This window comes from Leishmania infantum, chromosome 10 (assembly GCF_000002875.2).
Source record: "Leishmania infantum JPCM5 genome chromosome 10".
NCBI classification, from domain to species: domain Eukaryota; phylum Euglenozoa; class Kinetoplastea; order Trypanosomatida; family Trypanosomatidae; genus Leishmania; species Leishmania infantum.
Genome location: NC_009394.2, coordinates 71,466 through 88,279, shown reverse-complemented (window position 1 = coordinate 88,279; position 16,814 = coordinate 71,466). Strand labels below are relative to the sequence as shown.

At 59.9% G+C, this 16,814-nt stretch overlaps 5 protein-coding genes across 5 annotated transcripts; all 5 read right to left on the bottom strand.

Moving 5' to 3' along the window:
* Positions 1-668: 668 nt before the first annotated feature.
* On the bottom strand, positions 669-1,505 carry LINJ_10_0230 (hypothetical protein, unknown function; the record flags this gene model as incomplete). Its single annotated transcript, XM_001463635.1, has 1 exon — positions 669-1,505. One exon carries the CDS (start codon positions 1,503-1,505, stop codon positions 669-671), a length of 837 nt encoding a protein of 278 aa, XP_001463672.1.
* Positions 1,506-2,272: 767 nt separating this feature from the next.
* On the bottom strand, positions 2,273-4,420 carry LINJ_10_0220 (hypothetical protein, unknown function; the record flags this gene model as incomplete). Its single annotated transcript, XM_001463634.1, has 1 exon — positions 2,273-4,420. One exon carries the CDS (start codon positions 4,418-4,420, stop codon positions 2,273-2,275), a length of 2,148 nt encoding a protein of 715 aa, XP_001463671.1.
* Positions 4,421-5,514: 1,094 nt separating this feature from the next.
* LINJ_10_0210 (putative nucleolar protein) lies at positions 5,515-6,936 on the bottom strand (the record flags this gene model as incomplete). Its single annotated transcript, XM_001463633.1, has 1 exon — positions 5,515-6,936. One exon carries the CDS (start codon positions 6,934-6,936, stop codon positions 5,515-5,517), a length of 1,422 nt encoding a protein of 473 aa, XP_001463670.1.
* A 6,574-nt stretch (positions 6,937-13,510) lies between these two features.
* Positions 13,511-14,734, bottom strand: LINJ_10_0200 (map kinase-like protein; the record flags this gene model as incomplete). The annotated part of the gene is made up of 1 exon (XM_001463632.1): positions 13,511-14,734. The coding sequence occupies one exon, from the start codon at positions 14,732-14,734 to the stop codon at positions 13,511-13,513; it is 1,224 nt and encodes a 407-aa protein (XP_001463669.1).
* Positions 14,735-16,081: 1,347 nt separating this feature from the next.
* LINJ_10_0190 (conserved hypothetical protein) lies at positions 16,082-16,747 on the bottom strand (the record flags this gene model as incomplete). The annotated part of the gene is made up of 1 exon (XM_001463631.1): positions 16,082-16,747. One exon carries the CDS (start codon positions 16,745-16,747, stop codon positions 16,082-16,084), a length of 666 nt encoding a protein of 221 aa, XP_001463668.1.
* Between the last annotated feature and the right edge of the window lie 67 nt (positions 16,748-16,814).

The window sequence follows — 16,814 nt, the reverse complement described above, 5'->3', positions numbered from 1 at the left end:
GAAGGAAAAAAGGAATTTTTTACGGATGGCGGGCGTGCGCGCGTGTATGTGTGTGCGTAGATGGTAAGGGAGAGGGGGAGGGGCTTTAAAGACGAAAGATGCACAAGAAGAGGACGATGAGGATGGGAGGGGGGGAGGAGGAGGAGGAGGGAGAACACCCGCCGTCAAAGAGAGGGAGACAATGATAATAGAAAGCCAAGGTGAAGGAGGACAGTGGCACGCAGCGAAGGCCACATTATGAAAGTCCTGCACTGATGCACATACATACACTGAAGTAGGCACACGCGTACACACACCGAGCCATCAAAGCCTGTTCTCGCACGTCTGTGTCTGTTTCTGTGTCGTTGTGGGCGTTGAGGAATGCGAAGTGGCTGGTCTGCGAGCAAACCCCACACCATCCCCACGTTGATGCAACGTGTACGTGCATGTGTGTGTGTGTGTGTGATTAGGAGAGGCAGAGCACCTCTAGTGATGCGCGTGCACGACGCTTATGAGGGAGGGGTTGACCTAGATGCACACCTCACACCGGCTGCCTCTCACTTTTCCTGTGCACATTGGTCCACTTTCGCTGCCGTCATTCTCTCTGCCACACACACGCGTGCACGAGATTTGAGGTCCATCCAGAAGATTGTGCATATGGGCTACGTTTCTGTGCACATAGTAGGCGCCTAATTTCCCACAGAGTGCTGCCCCGCAACCTCGGGGTGGCTCTTCTGATCGCTTACGGGCGCCGGCTCGTGCGCAAGGCTATAGCAGCCGTTATCCAGGTCATGCGAATCGTCGTCGTCGGCTGCGGGGTGCCGGCGGTATTTTCGCCTTTCCTCCTGAAGCATCGCTTCGTAGGTCGTCTTCAGCGATGGGGACGGCCAGCAGCACCCGCACGCGAAGAAGATGGCGCATGTGACAACAGTGAAGGGAATCATTATGATGCCCGTGATACAGCCCGTGCTGCACAGGCGGTGGTTGTAGCCCTCGTCCGGCTGGCCATAAGCTGGCGCAGACGGGCTCTGCGAAGAGACGGTGGCACAGGTCCAGTTCGAGCACTTGCTGTCCAAGGACGGGAATACGGTTAAACGGTAATGGTTGCATGCGTAGCAGCCGAGGAGGGAGAGGCGGTACGGGAAGCCGGGGGTGCTGAAGAACTCCTTGGCGGCAGCACCAAATTCGGCGAGGCCGGTCGTATTCGTACCCTGCAGCGCGTGCACAAGGCAGGCGTAGTACGCATTGTAGCCCATCTCCAGCTTGTTGCACGGAGCAGACGACTCGGAGGTGGCCACGCCGTCGCAGAAGCCGTCTGCTGTTATGGTGGGTGTGACATTCAGCGTCGTGGTGCACCGGGCAACTACACAGGCCTGCACAGCCGCGTCGCTGTAATCGATGCTCGCCAACGGGTTTGCCGGGTCACTGCACATCTGGTCCGCCTGCGCCGTGGCGCTCGTTGCAACCAGCAGCACCGTCGCCGCCACCACGGCCGCTACAGCTGTGAGGTTGCGAATCGTCGGCATGGTGTGCGCGAACAGAGTACAAGCGGAAGGGAAAAGGAACGCGAGCAATGAAGCGCCAGGACGACAGCAGTTCGCAGGGGCCCAGCGCCGGGTGCGAGAGAGAAGAGGAGGGAAGAACGGGGTCTGTAGCGCGACGGCTACGGATGCGGCTCCTTTCGTTGCCAATGCTGCTGCTGCTTGACGTTAGGGCTCGATGAGAGTCGCAGTGGTACGAGTGGTGATCGCTGCAGTGAAGGCGAAAATGGTAGCGCTGGTAATGGTGGGGTATGTATGCCCGGGAAAGACAGAGCGCGAGATGGGCGTGATGGCGGATGTAGGGTGTGTGAAGGGATGGACTCGATGAGAGCACTTTTTTGAGGGCGGTGTCGCAGTGTGTGTGTGTGGGGGGGGAGGAGGGGGACAGGTGTGGACGAGGAAAGAGAATGGACGCATAGCAGAGAAACAGTGCTGGCGCCTGAGCTGGGGACGTGGCTGGGTGGGCGGGCGTGTGCCGACAGCAGCAGCAGCACGTGGCACGCATGCACAAGGCTGCCACCACGCTGGCGCGCGTTCACAATCCGAAACGCGAAGGGGAGCAAAGGCACGCGACGTGCGCGCTACCTCCATTTGACACGACCGATGAGGGCACGATGAGGGCGGGCTTGGCAGGACGGAGGGGTCCTCAGTGCTGTTCTCGTTTCGTGGTGAGGGAGGGGCGAGGCGACTGCGGACTCAGCTGCGCACATGCATAGAGGCCGACAGAGAGGTTAAGGGAGACGCCACCGCCGTTACGCTGGGGGCAGCATGCTCGATAGCTCCTTGGTCAGCGCGCCCCAGTCGCCGTCGTCTACGTGGCATACAACATCTTCCACCGTGGGCGTCCACGCAGCCGCTTCAGACGCTAGGGTAGCGCCATCAGCCGCCAGCGCTCGCGCACGGCGACGCGACGACCAGCGCTGCACATCGGCTCGCAACGCGCGCAGCTGCTGATGCTGCTCGGCCGAGTCGCCAGCCGCCTCGTACAGCTGTGCCGCTCTCCATCGCAGTTTGCCCAACATGCGCAGCGCCCACAACACCTCTTCAACTGCAGCGGCGGACGGAATTGCGATGCGGGTGCCAGTGCTCTGCAAGCACGATGGCACAGGCCACGGACAGTGCCAGCCCAGCAGTCCACGTGCGACGGGCAGCGCCTTGACGCACTGCTCCGCCAATGCACGGAGCGCAGACGGCGAAAACGGAGCAACCTCGGTAGTCGCCGGTGCAGCCGCACGGTCGAGCCCCAGTCGCCGTCCTGTTAGCACGGCTTGCGACCGATTAGCAACGGCAACGACGAGCTGACGGCGAGCAGTGTACAGAACCCACTGCAGCGGGGTAGGCGCCAGTGTCTGGCCCTCACCTGCACCCGAGGTAACGGCCGCACCTTCCTTTGCACTTGGCACGAGCAGAGACGCCCTCCACTGCACGGCAACGCGAGCAGGCGCCAGAGCGCTATCGTACGCAAGCTTGTCTGCCCAGTGGCGTGCGTAGGCCTCAGTAACCACGTCATCCGAAGACCACGCTTGGCACAGAAGAATGTGGTTGAAGTACGCTGGCGCGCTCCGCACACGGACGGAGGCGAGGACGTGGTCGCGTAGAGCCGGCGGAAAGACCACGTCGTGCGACATCTCGGCGGCGTGAGAACGACTTCGCTCCTCGCGCACCATCAAGGGGAGAAGGGCGGCCGGCCCAGACTGCGCTGACAGGTCGTGCGTCAGCACAAACAGCACGCCCCCTTGCGAAGCGGTGGCGCTGGCTTGATAAGACTGCAGTGCCTCTGCCCAGGCATCTCGTGCCGTTGCCAGTGACAGCGGATCGCTGACTCGACCTGCACACCGCGCAAGTCGCTGGAATGCGTCCGTGCCATCCTCAGCGTACGCTTGCGCAGAGCGAATATGGTCCACGTAGATAACTCTCGTGACATCGACAGCGCGGCGGACATCCAGCGGGTGCGAGGATGCTGGTGTGCACTCTGTGAGCTGTACGGACAGGGCAGCGTAGCGCGGGCGCCTCTCGGCAGCTGATGTGAGTGGTATGGAAGATGCGGCCGTTCTCTCGTCGTGGTGGGCAACAGCGTCGCGCTGCAGCCGTACACCGAGGCCAAAGTGCAACGAGGCCATTATGACTTCCCCGCAGTCGCTCACGCACAGTGGCGGACACGCGGTGGCCAGCGGCGGCCCAGCGGCGATGAGCGAAGCGGCCACACAGAGAACAAGTTCCAATGCCCATGTCACCACCCAGCCTCCACCGCGCATGCCACCGCCATCCTTGTCGGTGCCGCATCGAGGCCGCATCAAACTCGGCGACGGCGGTGGAAGGGCAGCAGACGCGCGGCAGTACCGATTCAGTACTGCCACGGCGCTCATGCCCAAGGCGGAGCCGGCCTCGTTTAATCGTTCGTGCGGCAGGAGGCCCAGCAGGTGCGACAGTCGCGACCGCAGCGCCGCCATGGCGCACCCAGTTATCACGGCCTTGGCCTCTGGAGAAAGTAAACCGTGAGCTCCAACAGAGTACACCTGCAGGAAGGCGCTCCCGCTGCGCCCGTCTGCTGCCTCGTACGCACGGCAAAGCCCGTCGAGGGGGACGGCGCTGGGCAGCTCCGGTGGGGGGTTCGGTGATGGCTTCGCCTCAGCAATGCACAGCGCCTTCGTGCCACCGGCGCGCGACGCCGATGACTCCGCAGGCGCGCATGGTGACAGTGCGCCGCGCGTGTCGATGAAGTACCGTATGCTGCCAGCCAGCACGCATGGCGCGTCAGGCCACCCCACCCATTCCTCGATCACCGGGGGTGAAGACGCGCACAAGTACACGTCGCTCAAGTGCTCCGTCGGAGCAGCTGCGGCAGCGCCATCAGCGCCGTCACGCCGGGTCGGTCGGAGAAGATAGGATGTGCGAAGCATGGCTCAAAAACGGGGGGGGGGGCGAGAGAGAAGAAAAGAGGTAGAAGGTGCTCACGAGCGGAGCTGCGCACGCACACATGCATGCATTCTCTCTTGATGAAGCAGAGCGTGTGTGCGCTGCAGTTCTGCGTATGCGTATGTAAGGGGTGTCGGGGTACCATGTGACGACGAGAAGAGCGAGAGAGACGGACAGCCGTGACGCGAAGTACAACAAGTAGGCGTGCCTGCGTGCGTGTACGCAGGGAGGCACCCGTGCTGAGTGCAGGGTAGGGGGGGGTGCAACCGTCCGTGATCACCGATCACAGACAATAGCAGGGTAAGAGAAAGGGCTGCCCTTCAGAAAAGGGGCGCAGAGATGGATGAGAAGGGTACTGAGAGCGAGGCGCCTTCGTTCCTGCGTACGTCTGCCGCTGTTGTGCCCCCCCTCCCAGCGCTAGCCACCCCCTCCACCGCCCCTCCTCCACTACAGCATACGCCGGCTGTCACATAAATTCACTCAGCAAAGAAGAGTAATGAAGAAGCGAAGGAGCACAGCGTGCAGGAGGACGCCCACGCTGACGCGCGCAACGCACCTGCTGCGCTCCCCCCCTCTGGGAGCTGGCGGGGTGGCAAGCGGGGGAGTTGTCTGGAGCGTCTCTATTTCTTTTTAACGCCGAGCTGCCAGAAACGTAGACAGGAAAGAACGGGAAGGAAAGCGGCGCCCGACGGAGTGTGCGCATGTGCATGTACCGCACACAGGCGCGCGCACACACGTCTTAGTGAGAAGAGAATAATGGAGACAGCGCTTTCTCTTTCCTTTAACCTTCTCTTCATCGCTAAGCTGTATTTTAGTTATCGTTGTCGTCTCCGCACGTCAGCCACGCACACGCGGTGCCTACGCAAACATCTCGGGGCCCGCGCTCGCCCTCCGCGGGTGCGTGAGTACGTCTCAAGGACACCCACGCTGACGGAAGTCGACTTAGCATGAAAACAAAACACAAGCACACACACACACACACGCACACACATATGGCGCCACGGGAGATAACGACAGGGGCGAAAGGGACGCGCCGCAGGGCGTATCGCTTTTACGCTCCCGTGCGCACTGCGCTACCTTACTCGGACTCAGAGGCGGCCACGACCTTGCGGCTCTTCTTCTTCGGAGTCTCCTCGGCGTCCTCGTCCGCCTGCTTGCGGTCACGCTTACGGAGGATGCGCTGGTACTGCTCCAGCGCCTCAGCCATCGCGGCCTTGTTGCTCGGGGGCTTGTTGCCAGTGTCAAAGAAGTTCAGGCGGGCCTCGACCTGCTCGCGCAGCTTCTCACCAAACACTGTCGGCGGGGCGTCCATAAAGCAGTCGATGCGGCACGCGAGCGCGGCCTTGTTGGCGAGGTAGCGCGAGATCTTGCCCCGGTTCTCCTTTGACGCGCGCTGGATAAAAGACGAGTGGAAGATGAGGCCGTACTTGGGGGTGTTGCCCTTCTTCTTCTTGAGGGCGCGGAACAGCGCCTTCTCGGCACCCAGGATCTGGATCGTGCTGGCAGGGGACTTGGCGAGGTTTGTAAGAGAGCCGGCCTTGGAGATGAGCTTCGCGCCAATGGTCTGCCCCATCAGCTGCGTCAGGTTTGGGGCCACCAGCATCATCTTGTCCACGAGGTACTGCGCCAGGGCAACACGATACTGCCCCAGCGATGCGACACGCTTCGCAAAAGTGCGGATGCAGTCCCAGTCCACCTCCGCCATGTCGCCGCCCATCGACGTTACCGCCTTCTCGTACACGCGCGCCGCGAGCGCCTCGTCGCCTTCGAGGATGTCGCCCAGCTGCGCCTTCACATCCTCCTCCGGCACCGCCTCCAGTGAGTTGCGGTTACCGATTAGCAACGCAACATTGGCGTACTTGAGCGGCTCCGGAACCTCCTTGGCCAGCTCGGGGAAGTGCCAGCCATACCACTCCTTCACCCGCATGCCCAGCAGGTTCACACCCTTGTCCATGTGCTCCATCAGCGCCGAGGCCTGGATGATCATGTTATCGCTGCGGTGCACGTTAAACTTGACCTTGTTACGCGAGAACGCATGACCGAGACCGCACTGCGCGCGCGGCACATCGCCCTCGTTGTGCTCCGGCAGCAGCTTCTCAGCGTGGAGGCGGATGCAGCGACTAATCTCGGCTACGGTCTCATTGCACAAGACGGGGATGTTGAGCTCGTCGTGGATGGCGCTGCCCAGTTTCGGATCCTGCACGCCGAGCTCCCAGTTCGCCTCGTTCTTGGCGACCTTCTTCGCGAAGGCGGCGGTGAGGAAGTTGTTGAGGAAGGTGCTGATCAGGTTCTCGGAGATGCAAACCGCGTCCTCGAGCGCGTTCTCAGGCGACTCGAAGGGTGCAAAAGACACGAGCTTCACCCACGGTGAAAAGGTGCTGAAGCTCTGCAGCTCTTTCTGCAGCGCGACATCCTCGGCGCCGATTTCCTCGGTCGTGCGAACCTTGAAGATGGCGTAGCCTGTCGGCGCCTCGTACAGCGTGTACAGCGTTCTCGACATGATCGACTCGCGCGAGCGTTGTTGAAAGCGTTTATGTGAACTACGAGGGGAGGGAAGAGGGATGGGGAGAGGCGGAGGTGGTCAGTGGACAGGAGAACTGTGATCGAACGCCTCGTGCGATGCAACGACGCGTAGGCGATCCTTGATTAGTATGTGTATTCCTACTCTGCGCTTGCGTTCGTGTCACATGCGCAGCAGGGGTTGTGCATGTAGGTGTGGGATACACACAATGTTGTGCCGCCGTGAGCGCGAGGGAGAGGGAGAGGGAGAGGGAGAAGGAGAGGCGTTGCTGCAGAGAAGTTCGTGAGGGAGGAATGAAGAGCAAGGACGAAGAGCGGTGCATCACACGGTACCCCCTCCCCTCCTCCTCCTCCTGCAGGTGTACACGCGCCCCTCAACAGCGTGCCAGGTGGAGGCTAGAGAGCATCCCACAGCCGCCATCAAGCGCTAAGCAAGGAATGCCGCAGCGGCGGTCATTTCCGATTGCGCCCTCGTCTTTGTTCCTGCATTGCCTGCGTGTCGCATCAGCGGGCTACTACCACATCCAACACTGCCTCTTGCGTGCACTCATGTCTGTCTGTGCGTGGAACAGTTGGAGAGCCACAGAGCAGAGCGAGAGTGAGGAGTGGGCCGAAGAAGACAAGGAAAGGGAGTGGGCACCGCCTCTCCCAGGTGCCGCACATTGTCTTTCCAGAGCCAGTGCATCCAACACACACACACACAACGCTGATAGCGGCGAGGCCGAGAGGGGAAGAGTAGGGGAGGCAGGCGAAACAGCAACACAACACAAAAAAAAGAGGAAGGCAAGGCGATCCGGCAAGTGGGCAACAAACATCGGAGCAAGCGTTGCACAACGGAATGGGAGAAGGACGGCGGCGAGAGTCGAGAGACGAGGGGGACGAAGCCGGCACAAAGCGAAAATGGCGTAGGCTGCTGGAAACTGCGACGGGCATCTTGTCGCGTTCTCGCGTGTTCCTCCTGCCAGACAACATGAGGTCAAACTCCGCTCTACGCGCCCCGGCCCGTCGCAGGCCCCATCGCGTCGTACACAGCAGCCGTAGGCACACGCGTTACAGCCAACGCACCGCCTCCCCCCCAGTCATCTGAGAACGCGGCCCCTGCCTCGAGCTCTACCGACCACCTGCTCTGCAGGTCGCCTCACAGCCGCTCGCATTGTGCCGGTCGCCGCCCCGTGCACCTCTCCGTGTGGCGCTCAGGCTCCCCACACCAGTGGGTGGTGCGAGGGCCGGGGGCAAGACACGTTCGAGCCACGCGGACACTCTCCGCCCATCATGCGGATGGCACAGACGTGTTCACGGGCTCGGCTCGCTCCGATGCCACGCCGCCCAAGACCTGGCCGCCGACACCAGCAGCCACGCATCGCTCTAACTTCCACATGTCGTAGGTGCTTGAAACTTTCACCACCAGAAGTGGCTCGGCATTGGCAGGGATAGCAGGGAGGGGGGGGGAACGGCTACTTTGGCTTTCCCGCACAGAGAGCGGGTGTGCTGGGCCCTGTGGCACCACCACGCGCTGAGCGGTGTCCCGACGTCATCACGAGGAGCGGAGACGACTGATAAAGATGAAAACGTATCCGAGAAGAATGTACACGAGGGCTGGTCTTCTGCCTTCGCCTCCTCCCTCTCTCTCTGGTGGTGTTCTCGGGTCACCGTTGCGCATGTGCGTGTGCGTATGCGTGCAGTGGCGGGGGTGGGGCAAAGGACCGGCAGGGAGAGCGAAGAGGGGTGCGTGTGCGTGTGAGGGGGCATGGGCCTCGTCGGCAGCTTGTCTTCCCTTTTGGTGCCCTTCTACCCACACATCGCCCCCGTGCCTGCTCCACGCGCCTGTGCAAGCTTCCTCTCCTCCCTCTCTCGGTCAGCGTACGCGCCGAGCTAGGCACGAAGCAGTGGAAACCATACAACAGACGACACCGTAGAGATGCGTACACCCGGGCGAGAGAGTCCATGGCATTGCGGACCGAAGCGCAACTCAAGGGCGGACCAATACAGCGAGAGACACACACATACATGCATTGGCACACACAAAGAAGTGCATGAAGGGAGAGCGATCAGAGAAAGCAAGAAGAGGAGGCGACGCAGCACTGAGTCCTCTGCCTCCGGCGCCGCGTTCGCTTTCACCTCTTCCCGAGTGTCCGTTGTCGGCCCCCGCCCCCTTTCCCCCCTTCACCTATTGGTGCTCATAACAGGCATCGATGTGTGAGTAGCAGGTGCCGCAGCTGCCACGCACTCGCTGAACGTGTCAAGCAATACGTGGATTGAGGGTGATAGGAGCGCGCACTGTGGCAACCAACGACCGCCGTCAACCAGCGCTTCCGTACCGCCGCATTACCAGTAAACCTCCTCGCACATCTTCTTTTCCTTCGCATTTGCCTTGGCTGCCGCATTAGCGGCGGACGAGTAGTCGGTCAGATTGTTCACGGCGTGGCGGTGGGCCTCCAGCGCTGTAATCCAAGCACTGCGTTCCTCGATGGTGCCGCACTGGAGGACGAGCCGCAGCTCCTTCTCACCTTCCTTGGACTAAAAGATGATGATGTCTATGCTCCTGTCGTACGTGCTACAGGACAATGAGCGATAAGCTTGAGATGTAAGGTTGAGTCAGAACGCGACTGCGCTTGTCGACTGGAGCGAAGCCCTTGGGCCCGCCTTGCCTCCAATGCCTCCCTGCCCGGTTCGGCGTCGGCATCGTGGCTCGCGCTACCATCGCTCTTCGTGTCGCCGCCCTGCTTCTCAGACCCGACCGTGGCCGCCGCCTTGTCTGTGTAGCAGCAGGTGCCGTCATTCACGGGGCTCAGCACAAAGTACCGAGACTTCCAGTCATGCGATAACCTCGACCGCGCGATCGCGAACTTGCGCGCCCCCGCCCTCTTCACTGGGCTGCAAGAGCGGCTTGCCGGCCTGCGCGCGCGCTGCCGTCCGGATGGCACAGGTAGCCCGCCTCTGGGCCTTTGCCAAAGGTGCCCACCTCACTGCCATGGAAGCGGCCATGGCAGCACCGGCAACGCGACTGGCTGAGAAACATTGTGCATGGCGGTGCGCCGCCGAGGCAGCGGGCCATTCATTGTTATGGCGCCTGGGGGTGCTGCTCATCGGCCATGCGCACGGGCAGCCGATGCCCTTGACAGTTGCCTCTGGAGGCACCGTGCTCGAGGCGGCGCGAGGGCGGCTGCCGCAGCTGGATGGGCCTCGTCCTTGTGCAGCGGAGCCCAGTCCGTATTGAGTGGATCGGCGCTCGCGGGCCTTCGCCAATCACAGCGGAGCCTGACGAGTCGCTGTGGTCTCCCCGCTCCGCGGCGGCCTCATGGCAGAGGTCCTCCTCCTCGGTGGTGAGAGGCGCAGGCGCAGCGGACGCTGGCGTGCTCAGCCTTCCTTTATTGCCGTTGAAGAGCGTGAAGACAGTGAGTGGTGGGAAAGCGAGAAGGCCGGCCACAGGATGGACGATGGTCATGGTTCACATCAACGAGCACAAGGCGAGGCACCGTGCACGGGGACACGCACGGCGCATCTCGAGGCGAAAAGAGAGGAGGAGTAGGGGGCGGGAGAGCTCCCCTTCACCCTCCACCCTGAAAACGCACAACTGCGCTAAAAGTTCCGCTCGTTGCTCACGATACACGCACCTACGTGCGCGTGCCGATAGAAAGGGTGGCGAAACGTGCAGCAGGGCGAGAGAGCGCGCGCGTGCGCGATACGTATCCACCGCTATGCGTAGCTTGACGTCACGCGCTCACATACGCGCGGATCTTACTACTGGTGTGACGACTGTGCGCGTCAGCCAACGAAAGAGAGGGGGGGGTGAGGGCATTCGCCTCCCGTTTGCTACCTCTGCCGCGTCTGCCGACGAGGTTGCCCACATCTGGACGAGCAGGTGCTCACTAACAACCTACATAACGCACAACGCCGTCACACAAGCGCGCACACTGCATCGCCCCGGTACACGCCCGAGCACGTGCTTCTAGTTGCTGCTGTCTTGTCTGCAGGGATATTCAACCAGAGGAAAAGCGCTGATAGGGAGAGAGGGAGAGAGACACTACAGAAACACACAGAGGAAAGACAGGGGAGAACACGGCGGCCAGGTAGTCCAGACGTCTTCTAGTTTGGGGTGCGTTTCTCGAGCGCATCTGGGAGCACCGGATATCGAGATAAGATTAGTCAGAAGGAGAGAGAGGGAAAGGAATGGGATGGGAACGGGGAGAGCTGAAGGCAGGTGAAGGGAATGCACGCTCAAGCGCCGCACAACAACGCCGAAGGAAAAGCACACGTGAGGAGAACTAAAGGACCACACGCACATGCATGTGCACTCGTGTGCTCTCCGAAGCATCGATAGAAAAATATAAAAGAAGCGCGCACAACATTCGCGTGACGGCGGGGGGTGAGGTGGGGAGTGAGGAAAAGAGGGAAAAGAAGTGAGCGCATGTGCACAGCGAATCGCAGACGGCTCAAAGCAGGTGTACGTCGGTGAGGCTTCTCGTGTGTGTGTGTGTGTGTCTCGGTAATGGCGCATCTCCCTCCCTCCTTTCCTCCCTCCCACGGCATTAGCAACAGGGAGAAGAAGAGAGGGCGTTTACAGACAGAGACAGAGAGGAAGGCAGAAAGGCAGAGAAAAAGAGAAGGGGGCGTGTGTGTGTGAGGGGCAGGTGGGCGGGCGCCAGTCACGAGTCGAGCAAACAGACGAAAAAAAAAAGACGCGTTTTTTGTCGGCTTTTTACGTTTTTTTTTTAGTGTTCTTGGCGGAGAAAAGCTCCAGCGCGCCCACCCACAGGCGAAAACGCCGCGTGAGAGACCGACAGCGAAGAGGGACGGCGGCGGCGGCACGGCGCAGAGGAGTGTAAAGGGAGGTGTGGAGAAGGAGAGGGAACCCGCCAGACACACACACACACATAAACGCACACAACGAAAAAAAAAACGAAGAAAGAGAACCGTAAGTGCCGATATTGAGCGGAGCTGCGACCAAAAGGGAGGGGCGGACGGAGGATGCAAAGAGAGGGAGGTGGGGGGGTGCATTGAAGACGTCCCCACACATACATATACATATACATACATATACATATACATATATATATATACATATACATATACATATATATATATATACATATACATATACATATACATATACATATACATATACATATACATATACATACATATACATATACATATACATATATATATATACATATACATATACATATATATATATATATACATATACATATACATATACATATATATATACATATACATATACATATACATATACATATACATATACATATACATATACATATACATATACATATACATACATATACATATACATATATATATATACATATACATATACATATACATATACATATACATATGTGTGTGTGTGTGTGTGCGTGTGTGTAGTGACGGCGGGAAAGCAGGCACCCAGACGGACACGGACACGGAGACACATACACAGAGAGAGAGACACACACACATAAGCTGAATTTTTTTTGTCACGTTTTTATGTGCATGTGCGCGAAGATACAGGCCGAGAGAGGGAGGGGGGGTGGGACGGCGATCTCTCAGAGAACAGGAAAGGTGCCGAAGCACATCGAAAGCAGCAGCAGCAGAGCGACCGAGAAAAACAATCACGATGAGTGTGTGACGCAGTCGAAACACACACACACACACAAAACACACGCACATCTCACGGACAAGCAAAACGTTGGTTTCCTTCCGTCTTTCGCTCTACCTCCGTTTTTTTGGCTGCTGTGACGATGCCGAACGTCGCCGCCCGCGAGCCACCTGGAGCAGCTATCAGAGGGGAGATACCGTTCAGGGAGAAGGAGAGAGACCGACAGAGAGAGGCGAAGGGGACCACGACAAGAGAGGAGGAGGACGACGAGATGCATCAACTTTTATCGGCTACGGCTGCCCGAAATCGGCCGCAAAAGAGAACTGATTTTTTTTGAGGGGTGGCGGGTGGCGGTTGGCGCACGGACACGCCGTTCGTGGGGTGGTGGTGGTGACGAGCGAGAAGGGAATAAGACTAGAGAGTGAGAAAGAAGGCAGGCAGACGCACGCAAGCACACGCCTCTGATGACGTACGATGGAGCCTGTTCCTTCCCCGTCTGCTGCGCTGTGCTTTTCCGTCCCTCCCGTGTCACAGTCCGGCGTGGGCCGCACAGCGTGATACACACACACCCTGGGGCGCACATGTGCCCATGTTCCTCACCTTTCCACTCGCGCTCCGACGCATCCACGCATACGCACTGCCGCGAAACGTTCACGCGCACATCGCACGGGCATGTGCACTCGATTTCCGTCTTCTTTTTTATCCGCCGGTGACTCGTCCCGCTGTCGTGTGTCCCTCTCGCTTTTCCTCCACGTTGGCCCGAGCTCATTCCTAGGCGGGTGAGTCCTTTGTTATGCTGCCACACCACAGCCTCTTCCACCGTATCGTGGCTCGCCGCTGAAGACAAGATCGACCTTTGTTTCCTGGGACCTCACACGCGTACACGAGTTCGCACAAGCACACGCAGGCGTGCACGCGTTTCTGCTTCGCTGGCTGCGGCGAGGCTCGATCACGACGGGGCCGGCGCGTTACCTGCTAACTCCATGAGGCTGTGCGTTCGAGGCATGTGGTCGGTACCGAGCACCTGCTCGCCCTGTTGCTGCGCTGCCATGGCACGCTCGCGGGCCACCTCCTCCCGCCTCTCTCGCAGGTCGTTGAAGCGCTCCACCTCGGCAGTAAAAATCTTGTGCATGTCCCACACATCCGTCACGGACTCGTCGAAATGGAACCGCTCGCTCAGACCCTCTGTGAGGTCCAGCGGGTCGAAGAGCGACTCGAAGTACGGGTGGCGGAGCGCCTGCTCCGTGCTGATGCGCCTTTGCGGGTTGAACTCGAGCATCTTCGCGATGAGGTCGAGTGCGACCGGGTCGGCCGTGGGCACAACAGCCGTCCACGCACGGGCAGGCACGTTTGACAGCGAGTTGCGCAGGTAATCGCGGGCACTGGGAGAGCTGAACATGACCACGTCCTCTAGCTTGGGTGTGCCGACCACCTCCACAATCTTGTTGAGCTGGTTGTAGAAGGTGGAGCCGCGGAAAAGCGCCTTACGATTGAACATCTCGGCCATAACGCAGCCCGCCGACCACATATCCACCAGCTTCGTAAAGCCCTTGAACTGCATGACCAGCTCCGGCGCACGGTACCAGCGGTGCGTCACGTAGTGCGTCTTGTTCGCATCCGCCGTGTCCTCGCGCGCGAGGTTGAAGTCGCAGATGGTGATGTCGTTGTTGTCTGCTAACAAGATGTTGCCGGGGTGCAGGTCGCGGTGAACGACGCCGGCCTCGTGCAGCACGTGCAGGCCAAGCAAGATGTGGTACATGAAATACTGGATATGCTGTGGCGAGATGACAATGCGCTGATCGTGGATCACCTGCGCCAGGTCCGTCCGCATCAGCTCCGTCACGAGGTAGAGCTTGTGCATCGCCGGCTCCTCGAAGTGCACGAAGATGTCACGCAGGCCTAGGATGTTCGGGTGGTGGAAGTGGTTGAGCAAGCGGATCTCGCGTAGCACGCGCTTGCAGAGGAATGAGTCCGACAGAATGTTGACCGTGCGGCCATCCGAGACGGTGTTGAACACGCGCTTGATGGCGACCGGAATCCCCTCGCTATCGACACCGGCGCACACCGCGCCGTAGCTGCCGCTGCTGATAAAGCGCTGCACCGTGTAGGGAGACTGCATCGCGTGCAGCTCCGCGATCAAGTCGCGCATGGCGGCTTCGCCCTTGGCCTGCATCCTTGTTGCTGGGGGTAGACGAAGCAAAAAAAAAACAGATGGTGTGGTGTTGGGATCGGGGGGAGGGTGGGTGGGTGAATGAGTGCGGGGCGGCAAGCTCCAGAGAAAGACGACTGCAATCCGCACCGATGCGCGCAGTCGCAGAGACAGAGGGTCGGAAGAGGAACGCACAAGTGAACGCGAACGAATCGGAAAGCGGATCAACAGCTACCGTAATGTGGATTAGTCAACGAGTAAGCGATTCGGGTGTGTATGTGTGGGTGTAGGTGAGGGGAGGGGGTGGGGAGGTCGGTCGGTGCTGTGACGCAGAGGTCTGAAAGGCGCTGCTCATATAGCCTTGTTCTATACCCTTTACTTTTTTTTGCCGGGTGTGTGATCTTGGTGCGGCGGTGGATGGTGTGCGCTGTGCGTTTTTACTTGCGTGGAGAAGAGGGGGAAGAGACCCTGCGGGGAGCATGCTGATTGCACCTGCGGCGGTGGAAGCGGGGTAGAGAGGGCGAAAGAAGAGAGAGAGGCACACGTTGGAGGACCGATGGGCAACTATTTGCACAGCATCCGAGCGGGCGTGCGTGTTGGCGAGAGAGAAGGGCACACAAAAAAATGCGCCGAGGCTGACGGCCGGTTCCCCGTGCGCTCGACACCATTCGATCCTCTCCTTCGCCCCTTTAGCGTTGGGCGCACGCGTGCACATGGCCATGAGAGGGTCCCATAGAGACAGAGAGGAGGACAGGCCAGCAGAGGCCGTTGCGATATGTCGAGAGAGAGGAGAGGGAGGTAACACCAAAAGATACGTGTGTGTATGTGTGTGCAGGTGCGGGTGGGTGGGTGGATGGTGGCTTGCGGATGCATGTGTGGAGTTGATGCACACAGACATGCAAACCTGGGAAATTCTCCACGAGTCGGTTTCACTGGGTTCCGCCACCTATTTTTGCGTCGTTCCTGATCTTCGTTCGGGTTGGGGGTTGGGGAGTGGGTGGTTGGACGAGCGCATGCCTCCATCCAGCACCGTACTGTACATCGTCCTCGCCAGCCACAGAGCAGAGAGAGAAGGCCCGTGAGAGAGAACCGAAAAAGGAGCTGCACACGCATGCACGTGGGCAGTCGCTCAATCATGTCCCTCGCGCTGGCTTTACCCAGCCGACACTTCGTCCGTCGAGCACGCACCAGCGTGGCGAAGAGTGGTGTGTGTGTGTGTGGGGGGGGGGCAACCATACATCGATACAGCGGCACAGAAAGAGATGAAGAGCGCCACTAATCATGGTGTCCCACACGAAATTGGGTACTCGCATCTCCTTCCTCTCGTTCTTCGTCGCGTTCGGCGACAGGCCCCTGGCGTTGAGTCGCGCCTCAGGAGTCCGCCGCCGTGGCAGAGGCGTTTGTGGAGTCCAGCCCAGGAGACGATGGGCTAGCGTCATCTACACGCTCCAGCGTGGGGTACAGACGAATGAGCCCCGGCCCGGTACCGTTGTAGTACCGCCCCTTCCATACGTGCCCCTGCACGTCTGTGTAGATGCCCTCGCCGTGCATGCGATTCGACCGCCACTGCCCGCAGTACAGCGCCCCGTCGCGCCACTGGTACGTACCGTGTCCAGAAAAGCAGCCATGAGAAAACTCGCCTTCGTAGATGTTGCCCGACTCGACAAAGGCGAGCTGACCACTACCGTGCATCTCATCCTCGACCCAGTCACCTGCATACGTGAAGGACGGGCACGTATACACGCCGCGGCCGTGGCGAAACACCGGCGCATCGCTGACCACTGCCATGCTCGCCGCCGTACCGGCAGCCGCAGACGGCGGCTGTGTTGCCCCTCCCTTGCCTGGCGACGAGGTAGACCTGGAGCGACTATTTTTAGCGGGCGAAGCTGCCGTGCCGCCAGCGTCGGTGCCTCCTGGAGGAGCATAACGACGTATTCCGCCCTTGTACCTGGCGCCTTCTGCTTCGTGCACGTAGCTGCCCTCCTCGTCTACGAAGAGCGGCTCCTCTACCTTCACCTCTTTCTTCTTGGCTGGCATCGTACAGAGAGTGAGAGACCCACACGGACGATGCAACACATACAAGCCTGCACGGCGGCGCCCGCCC